Source organism: Galeopterus variegatus, unplaced genomic scaffold, assembly GCF_000696425.1.
Source record: "Galeopterus variegatus unplaced genomic scaffold, G_variegatus-3.0.2 Scaffold1314, whole genome shotgun sequence".
NCBI classification, from domain to species: Eukaryota; Metazoa; Chordata; class Mammalia; order Dermoptera; family Cynocephalidae; genus Galeopterus; species Galeopterus variegatus.
In genome coordinates, this window is record NW_007727425.1 from 12,687 (window position 1) to 23,350 (window position 10,664).

At 34.8% G+C, this 10,664-nt stretch overlaps 1 protein-coding gene across 1 annotated transcript in view; it reads left to right on the top strand.

Annotated features, from left to right (window-relative positions):
• RAPGEF6 (Rap guanine nucleotide exchange factor (GEF) 6) overlaps window positions 1-10,664 on the top strand; it is a gene marked incomplete at its 5' end in the record, with an annotated part of 33,495 nt that overhangs the window by 6,140 nt on the left and 16,691 nt on the right. Inside the window, 4 exons of the mRNA XM_008576248.1 lie at window positions 318-441; window positions 2,598-2,621; window positions 5,922-6,142; window positions 9,651-9,839. Coding sequence (XP_008574470.1) covers window positions 318-441; window positions 2,598-2,621; window positions 5,922-6,142; window positions 9,651-9,839 — 558 coding nt within the window. The remainder of the gene's footprint in view (window positions 1-317; window positions 442-2,597; window positions 2,622-5,921; window positions 6,143-9,650; window positions 9,840-10,664) is intronic.

The following is a 10,664-nucleotide window of genomic DNA, read 5'->3' on the forward strand; positions in this document are numbered from 1 at the left end:
GGGTTGCGATCCGTTGCCGGTCACGAAAAAAGACAAAAAGGAAAAATAAATAAATAAATAATGAAATTTGTTTTAGAAGCCGTGCGCAGTTTATCTCTTTCCTCTATTAGTTATCCTTACTCCCATATGGAACACAATTCCTCCCAGGAGCTTATTCTCTGGGGGCAGTGTTGAGCTATCTGTGTTTCTTAAAAACAAAAGTCACACTGGATAAAGAAGGTTCTTATTTGTGCCCCTCAAGAATAACAGCTTGACTTCTCCTCTTTTTATATAGATATTTTAATTTTGAAACCTAAATAATTACTTTTATTCTGTAGGAAATGACTCCAAAGTAGATGGTTTAGTAAACTTTGAGAAGCTAAGAATGATTGCCAAGGAAATCCGTCAAGTCGTTCGAATGACTTCTGCTAACATGGACCCAGCTATGATGTTCCGACAGAGGTACGGCATTAAAATGTGTAAAAGTGTTACAGAGTGGCATCAAGGGTGATATAATAATAATAATAAAATATTTATTATTTACTGATCACCTACCATTTGTTGTGCACTGTACTAAGTGCTTTGCCTATGTCAATCTCTAGTAATCATTTATTACCATAACCCTAACAGGAGGTATTGGCCTTCCTTTTTACACATGAAGAAATTGAAACTTAAAGGAGTTTGTACATAATTTGCTAAGATTTGAACCATAGTTTCTATGTTACTTTTTTGAGTATATGGATAGTTTGGTATTATTCATTAAAATATCAGCAAACAAATATAAGAANTACATAATTTGCTAAGATTTGAACCATAGTTTCTATGTTACTTTTTTGAGTATATGGATAGTTTGGTATTATTATTCATTAAAATATCAGCAAACAAATATAAGAAAATTGTAGACTTTCACTGAAATTATCACAGAGGACAAATGCTGTCACTTGGTTTCTAACTAATTTGTATGTTTTTTATTTTTACTGAATATTTCTTAAGTTCTATTTTTGTCTAATACTTCATTCTTCTAAAATATTTCTTTTTCTCAAGTTATAATACTGCTGTTTATGTGTACCTGAGTACTTTAACAGAATTTAGAAAGTGCAGATTTAATCATGCTCCATCTTTATTTAAAATGGAAAATATTATTTGTGTTCTTTATTAACCTGATCTTCTAAGAATGCTTGTTCAGATTTATTGTAAATATAACAAATGCTTTCTCAAATTATATAGTTTACAGAAACTATGTTGTTAAATTGTTCCCAGTAATTCTTATAATTTTCAGGGTGTAAATAGCCATTATGGTTTTAATTTTTGGTCTTATTTTCTTTTGGGCATATGTGTATAGCTTCAGTATATAAGGGCATTAGAATTCAAATAATTTATAGAAGCAGACACAATTCCTGTGGTTTAAAAATAAATTTTCTGGTAAGGAAACAAAAATATGTGGTACTTTCAAAACCAGACTTGGAGATGTTGGGTTGTTTTTGTTTTTGTTTTTGTTTTATAACCACACAGAACCAGTGTGTATGTGAGGACTGGGTTTTTGTTTTTATTTGTTTTGTTTAAATCACTATTCAGGAGTCTTCGTTTTTGTTTTTGTAAGTAGTTGATCTGACAGATGTTCTAGTTTAGAGATCCTCAAAGTATGGAGGAAGGGGTGTGCCAGATCTTCTCTTCCCTACCCATCCCACTTCTGCTCCTTGAGAATCACTATATGTAATCAGAGATTCATTGCTGAACAGTGTGTAAGCAGAAAACAGTAAGAACCAGGGACCAAAGCAAACCTGGAGGAGGGCTTGTTTGTTTGTTTTTGTTTTTGTTGCATGTCCTTGTACGATGGTCCTACCACTCTCTGTTGTCTTACATGGACCTCCATTTAATCATATATGTTACCACCATGGTCCCTGAAGACAAAATGAATTTTTGTGACCCTGACAGACCAGTTGATAATACATTAAGTACCAGCTATGCTTCAGACTTGAGCAAAGGAGAAACAACTGATGAGGAAATTAATAAAGCTGGGTGTTTTGTTGGAATGGCCTGGGTTGAGCAGAATGAGTTATGGGGGAAAATAAACATATTTATATTGGACTACGTTTTTCCTGAAACAGTTTTGTCAGCCAGTACTGAAATGTTATATCTTTCTTTAAACAAATAATTATCTGTTGTGGTAGTATATAATTATCTAGTGTGGTTAAAATAGCCCCTTTTATTTTAACTAATCAATTTATGGACTAAAAGAGAGGGGGGGGATGGGGGAAGGGGAAAAAGAGGGAAAGAGAAAAACTTTGAATTCCAAATTTATAGTAAATAAATGCTTTTTCTTAGCTTTTTATTAATATGACCTTCTAGACAAATTAGGTATTAAAAATATAATTGGTCCAAGGAATATTTTTAAAATATTGTGGGGTTTTTTTGGCCTTCAGTACGTATCATAACTCATCTTACCCCCCTTAAAGTCGTTTCATTATAGTCATCTTACTGTTTAGCCACAGTTTTTTCCTAGCAAAATTTTTCTGTTCTAGTCTGTCTGCATAGTTTCTCTGAGTCTCAACTGTTGTCTTTTTACTGTGCTTTCCTGTTCATACACATGCTTCAATGTTTGTGGCTCTTGCTTACAGGAAGAAGAGGTGGCGGAGTCTGGGGTAAGTGTAGAGATGAATGCAACTGGAACGAAGGTTGTGAAACTTAACATATATTGCATCCTTTTCATTAATGCACGCACATAAAATAGCATGCGTTCTATTAACCCTGTCAAATGCCTTTTGCTAACAAGGTGAAACTAGTGATAGAACTAGTCTTATTTTTTTTTTCTTTACTATTTCATTATTGACATCCTAAAAGTTCTTTTTAAATTTTAGTTTAGGAGAGTCAGTTAGATGATGATGATGATGATGATGATAGTGATAGTGAAGATAGTGAATATTTGTTGTGTGCTTGTTATGTGCCCTGCTCTAAGCACTCTAAATGAATTATCTTATTTTATTCTCCTACCACTCTATGAATAGATACTGTTATTCACGTGGTACAAATGGAGAAGGTAGAGTTACTCAAAGCCTTATACTCATTAATGGTGGATCCAAACTTAGGCAGTCTGATTTTAGAGTCTACACTACTTTCTTTTATTCAAATGCCATACTTTATGAAAGTAAATATATCAAATAAATGTATAAAAATGGATGAGAGGTCTGTTGATAACGGTTGCATTATCCATCAATTTTCTAAAAAGAGTTAGCCTTTATCTAAATTGAACCAGAAGATGGTTTTAATTCCTTAGATCCACTAATGCCATAGACTTCCAGCATTGATTGAATTTTAAGTTTTTATCAGCTTTAATTAAAGATTTCCTTATCTCTCTTTAAAACTGTGATAGAATCGGAAACTGCCACCTTTTGTTGTTAAAGTAGGTTCAGGTCTCTGCTTCTACATAGCTAGGTGTCTATTTGGGATCATAGAATGTTATAGATCTTATAAATACATAGTCCTTGGGATAAGGGATTTCATAAGAAGGATTTTGTTATTTTAAGACTGTAGTTAATCACTACAGTATTAGGCACTTCTGTTACATGTAAGAAGAATTTTTTTGTGAGCCACCTTCTTTACTTGTCTTGTCTTTACTTGTGGCCTTGTTTTCTGTTAATGCTTGCTGAACTTGACTTTCCTTCTACTTTCTTTCATCCTTCTCAATGTATTTCTCATGTGTTTCTTCTATATCATACATTTATGTCTTGGTCTTTTCTGGTTCTTCTTACTGAAAATGGAATTTTATTCCTGGCATTGCTATTGTAAGAAGAACACTTGGACAGTATATCTTAATGGGTATTTGGGGTGATTGAATGACTTATGGTAACACAATCACTGCTTTAGAGTTGCATTGTATGAGGCTTGATGCTTGCAAACATTAGGTATTTTCATTTTCCACCAAAGTATTTTCTGTTTTGGATGTAGTTTAGAAGATATTTTATTGTCATTTATCACAGTGTTTTTATTTATTAGAATCTTGTATCTATCCTAGATTTGTCGACACCCTGTCTTCTTTTTCTTTCTTTTTTGGGGTGGGGGGGGATATCAACTAGGGTAAAAGCATTAAATACTTGTATTGAAATTTGCTCCTAAATGTTGGGACTTGATTTTACTGCATTGAATCCAAGACACTACCAACTCTTGGATGCACCATAATTTTGTGTACCACTAAGAAAAATCACTACAATGTCCTACTACCACCAAGAATTTTTACTTTATGCTTATTGAAAGAGCTCTTACAAATTAGGTAAAGATTTTTACCACATAACACCCTTGTGCATACATAAAAAGGAAAATATAAGCAAAGTAAATTGGTTTAGGTCTTTCTAAATAAAACATCTTCATATTCAGAATGTGAATCTTCTGAATCCCTTTTAGAGTCATTAGTTTGGGGAATTTGTTGTTTTTTTCCCACATGGTATTGCCCTCTGAGCCATTCAGCATGTTGGCAATGCAGCATTTCTTAAAACAAGCCATAAAAAAAACTAAAAGCTACTGGTGCTGAGCTTACTTTGCAGATAATTAGAGCTAGCCTCCTTTTTGATACCTGCTTTGGGAATGTTGTTGAACTTGTCAGATTCACTACCTCCTTCTAATCATTTGGTCTCCAGAGGTTAAAAGAGTAATTCACTAATGTCATCAGATTTTTATCCAAACCATTCTGCAAGTTTTGAGGTTTCTGCATGTTTGAATAGTAAGAACCAAGTCACGGTCTCTGCCTGACAAATGGCAGTTGACAGTTGTCATCAAGGGGAGAATGCACCCCTATTTCAAAGATCTTAAAATGTGGAGGGAAAAAAAACACCATAATACTTTTTCAACTGTGATTCACTTGATTTACAATAAAAACGTTAGGATTTTAGTGTCTGTTTTAAACTAGTTATGTGAGCACTGAAGAACAAATTGTTGTATGATTGTGGTTTGTGTATTTAGAATATTTTTATATAAATATGAGGCTAATTTAGAAAATCCATAGATACCCTTATTATTTTGGAATGACAGCTATCTTCAAAATAAAAATCACCTAAGAACCTCGTGTTTGCTAGCCTTGTTAGGAAGGATGAACAGCATTGCAGTTGCTCTTTTCATTGATTCTAGATGTAGTCATTGTAGAAAGAGGTTTGCTTGCTAAGAGTAGAGTTGGGTGAAGCTGTAGCTTGTTTGACCTGTGGTTTTTTTCACCTAGCTTGCAGTTCCATCACATTCAGAAGCATTGCAAAAGTAAGATCCCAGATCCCCAGATCCCCAGTTTTAGAACCCGAATATTGCCTAGCCATTCCATATGCGAGTGAAATAGAGTAGGTTTTACTGCATTTCTGATCTCTGACTATATTGAACTGACTATAAATGCTATTATTTTCAACTAATACGTATTGGTTTTTCTCCTTGAATTTTGACCAAAACCTGGTTATTGGTAAAATTGATCAGCATGCTCAGACTGGGCCTGTTGTAGACAGGTATGGTGATGGCAATAGTATGCCCAAAGCAGTACAGACAAGAAAGCTGCTTTAGAAACTTTCTTGCTGAAGAACCCTGGTACGGAGATCTGGCTGAGGATGGACTCGTCCTGACCCAGGCTCTTGCCATATTTTCAAAGTATGGATGGCCTCCAGAGCAGAGGAATGCTTTTTCTCGTAACAGTCGTGCCATGGTTTGCATAGGCACAAACACAGGTCCAATGGAATATGTCATTCAGGGGTAATTATCTTATATTCTTTTGAATTCTGCACTTTGCCAAATCTTGTTCTTGATTCAGAACATTGCCTTGTGTGCCAGATTACTTTGCATTAATGCTCTTCATCTTTTAACTCATTTACATCAGCATGCAATAGCATTAACAGAACAAGATCTTTTTATCTTCAGTCTGCCAAACTTAACTCTCATCTTTACAGCCCTTTATCATGATCTTCATCTGCTTACAGGTCGTTGAGTCAAGGCAGCACAAATTCAAACATGCTGGATGTTCAGGGAGTTGCTCACAAGAAAAGGTCACGTCGTAGCTCTCTGCTTAATGCCAAGAAGCTATATGAGGATGCCCAAATGGCAAGGAAAGTGAAACAGTATCTTTCCAGTCTGGATGTGGAGACAGATGAGGAGAAGTTCCAGACCATGTCACTGCAGTGGGAGCCTGCATATGGTACCTGTAAGTATAAGTTTTCATTTACATAACACTGTAGAGCCCAGCAAAATAGAAACTTACTTCTCCAGAATTATGCTCAGGTCCCAAGAAAATTGTTAACTTCACTCACAAGATTACTTACATACCCCGAGCATCATGTAATTCTGAATCCCATCTATTCCTGATGTTTACCCTATGCAAGAAATAGAAAGATAAATAGTTCTTTAAAAAGCTTTATAAAATTGTCTTGTAAAAATTGTAATGTTATAGAAGAGGCTTTCTGTTTGAGAACATTGTTACAGTCATCCCTAAATGAAGAGCAAACATAAGTGAAATTTTTGCCTTATTTTATTTTATGGGTAATATAATTTACCAACTACAACATATAAGAAATTTAATTAAGACACTAAAGATAATAGGTGTCTTATACATATCAGTAAGGTTAAACAAGAAAAACCAGACACATTCTGATATTGTTGATATCTAGATAATACTATGAAAAAAGAGATCCTATTCTCAGTACTGATTTTTTTTTTGATTAAGTGCAACAACAGAATGCATTTGTCTCTGTGCAAAGAAATCATGAGTTGTAAGGACTGAAATCAAAGATAGTGAAATATACTCTGTTGTAACAAAACAAAAGTTATTGTAATACTTCTGTTAAATTATAGATTAAATATTATTATGCCCGTAAAAATTGCAATAGAATTCTAAGTTCCTAATTGACAGGGGGAAGTGATAGTCATCATGGATTGACCTAAGATTGATAAATGATATGGTATTTGCATAGTAATGGAAAAAGTATGTCAAAAAAGAAAGTGAAAATAGAACAAAATATCGGATTGTTTTAAATTCAGATATGACAGTGAATTTTATATATAGGGTAAGGAGCCATTCAGTAAATACTATTATCAAAACAATATCTTGAACACCTCTACAGGAAAGAACACCTACTAAAGGATGGAAGGCAGAGTTTGATTCTCATGTATCACCATTTGAAGGAGGTTCTCTTCATCCTAGGTCTCTGTTTTCTCAAATGTAAAACTTTGGCACAGGCGAGAAGTACGTTTTATCTCTCTCTGATTCTTTCTACATCAGACCTGTTAAATTTGGAGAAGGAAAAGAAGTTAAAAAAAGCTAACAATTATTAGAGCTTTCTATATGTCAGCAACTGTGCTAAGCACTTTATAAACATTGCCATTTACTCCTCACAGCAACCTTTGAGGTGTCCAGTATTGGGATTGCATGCTAATAAGATAATGCACCCAAAAAATCTGCTTATACAAAGATTTTCCAATGTATGTTACAGAAAAAAAAGTACTCAGAATTTAAACTGCTAGAGAATAGTTACATAAACTTGTTTCCTTATCAATACATGAAATGGTATACGGCCATTAAAGATAATGTTACATATGGATTTGGAAGGTAGCTGAGAAAATCTCTTACCACGTATAGGATATCAGCCATGTGAAAATGGTACATGTCAAAAGTAAAGGCTGAATGAGTATATAGAACCTTTAAAATTTTTTCATGTTTTAAAGTTTAAAACCATGTACATATTTAATTTATTAAAGCCCTCTGACCCTGCTTTAAATTACCAAAGTTATTTTTCCCAAGTAACTCAATATATTATCTTGTGCTTATGGAACACAGTTTATTATTCCTGCTTTGATCTGATGCTTTCATGCATTTTATACACACATAGATATACACCTTCTTGCCGCCTTCTTCCTACACGCAACTCAGACTTGTCTATTTTTTCTCATGACGCTAAATGGTGTCTTGTGCCACATATTTAATGCTGATTTGAAATGAGAAAACCTGTAGGCCTTTCTTTCTTAAACTGGGTTTGAAGTTAATTCAATGCATATTTCTTTAATTCGGTTTGAGATTCTTTGATTTCTATGGCATAATTTATCTTTAAATTTTTAAATACTGACTATCCCAAGCCCAAACAATAGTTGATTTCTGAACATTATAGAATTTTGTTCTTCCTAATTAATCAATATGTACATGGTTATTGGCATTCCTCTGTGAACTCTTTTTTATGTTTAAAGTAGTCTTTTGGGGTTTTTTTCATTGTACTGTAAAATAAAATGTCAGTGAAGTCATGAATTCATTAGTATTGAGGGAAATGGAAAAAATGTATTTTGTGTTTCTAACCAAAAGATAACATCTTGGGTTCAATTACTTGATGAGCCATTGTATATTGTCCCCAGAAATCCCTTTGTTTTGGCTTTCTGAGATGTTCCCTAATTCTTATCACCCAAAATATTCTCTAGGGTTTCATAATGAAAGCATAATAGCTAATTATTATAGCTGTGCTGGGACAGGTTAGACATCTCTTTTTGCTTTTATCTTGGTGTTTAAAACAAATAAATCATGAAGAACTGAGGTTGCACCTGTGTTGAAACCACCCTGAATAACTGACCAAGGATTTAAAGTACAGCCTGAAGGAAGAATTTCTTTCATTTTGACTATAGTATTGATTTTATAAGGCAACTTTTTGTTTCTTAAGTCAGGATTCTCAGTTTTTAATTCTGACATTCATTTTCAAATATTCTAAACAAGGATTTATACAATATCTCTGATATTCATGTGTATAACTGTTGAAATAATGTCACTTGTTCATTCAACAAATATCTGTTGAGCATCTGTTTTCAGTTAGTCATTGGCACATAGGACTGTGGTAGCAAACAAAGTGCACAGTCCTTACTCTCAAGTTAGTTTCAGCCTAATGGGTGGAACAGACACTAATTGATCAATCACACAGGTAATTGTATTCTTCCAAACTATTTTCAGTCCTATGAAGGAAAGGTACAGGATGCCATGAGAATGTCAAACAGGAGTCTGATCTAGTTGCTGTGGAATTGTGGGTATTAGGGAAAGTTCCCTGAAGTTTCTGAGAAAGTTCATCTGAAAGATGCAGCAAGCGTTACGTAAGAAGAGTAGAGCTTTCTGGCTTAGGCTAGTTAGTAGAAACCTATAGAGTGTGGGATTGGGGAGAGGGAGGAGGGTACATGGTTCAAGGGGGCAGGCTCATGCTAAATCATGCAGGGCCTTATAAGGCCTTGTTTTAGGGGTTTGGGTCCTTATCGTAACAGCAGTAGAAAGTCATCTGAAGGTTTATGTAGGGCATATGGAGAAGGAAAGTGACATGATCATATTTTCATTTTAGAAGAGTCACTCTGCTGTTATATAGAGAATGGCTTTAAGACATGGCATAATTGATACAGTGAGAAGAGTATTTCAAGAGTATAGGTGAGAGATTGTTCACTTGACCTTTAAGCAGATTGATGGTGGAGATAATTAAGTCAATGGATTCAAGGAAGTAAAATTAACAATTTATCATATAATAATTTTTAAAATGACATTTTATAATACTTAACTGAAATTCCTTTTAAGAAAATGAATCTATTTTACTTTTTGTGCTAAAAACAGTTGGTTTTAAGGCAACCATTTATTACTGCCAGTGGCAATAACCTTGTCTAAACAAGTGCAGTGTTACATTTTTCTTACCTTCTCCTGTTAGTGACCAAGAATTTAAGTGAGAAAAAATCAGCCAAATCGTCCGAAATGTCTCCAGTGCCTGTTAGGGCAGCTGGCCAAACAGCTAAAGCCCACTTGCATCAGCCCCACAGAGTAAGCCAGGTGCTTCAGGTGCCAGCTGTGAATTTGTACCCCATAAGGAAGAAGGGACAATCAAAAGACTCTGCACTGAGTGAGTATTCACAATTAATATTACATTCTTTTATTGAAATTTCCAGAGCAGTTAGAATGAAAAAGAATTACAAATGTTCAGGAGATTGGCTGTTGTAAGTTGTGTAATATAATCATCACCTCATGAATAAAAAATTGTTTCATTTTGCCTGTAGGTGTTTGATGACATAGCATACATGTTTTAAATGCTGACATTGGAATTATGCTCAAATCTGTTTATCAACAGAAAACTTACAGCAGTACATCTTGGGTACCAAGGGCTTACTGTATTTAAAGGTGTGTTTAATCAAATATGTAATGCAGATGCAGCCTACAAAAACTATGAGAATGAAGTTCCTTATTCTAAAAACAACTCTATGTTGTTTTTGAAAACCTAATTAAGAGACAAGAAGAGTATAAAGTATATATAGATTGCACTTTTTTTCCATTCTGAAATGTAGACGTTATCCAAATTCCTTTTAACAGTATCACTATTTTAGCTTTTAGATGGGAAGTTAGATACGGTTTGGTTCCTAGCATTATTAGCCCATACATTATACATACTGCCTACTCGATAGAGCTTTGTGTATTTAATTTGATTTTGTTTGAGATACAAAGTTAAATAAGAAATGCCGGGCCGGCCCGGTGGCGCACTGCTATGGTGCGCCGCTTGGGAAGCGCAGCGGCGCTCCCGCCGAGGGTTCGGATCCCACATACAGACCAGTTCCCGCTCACTGGCTGAGTGAGGCGCGGGGGCAACGCCGAGGGCTGCGATCCCGTTGCCGGTCCCGGTCCCAGGGCGACACTGAGGGTTGCGATCGTTGCCGGACACGGAAAAAGACAAAAA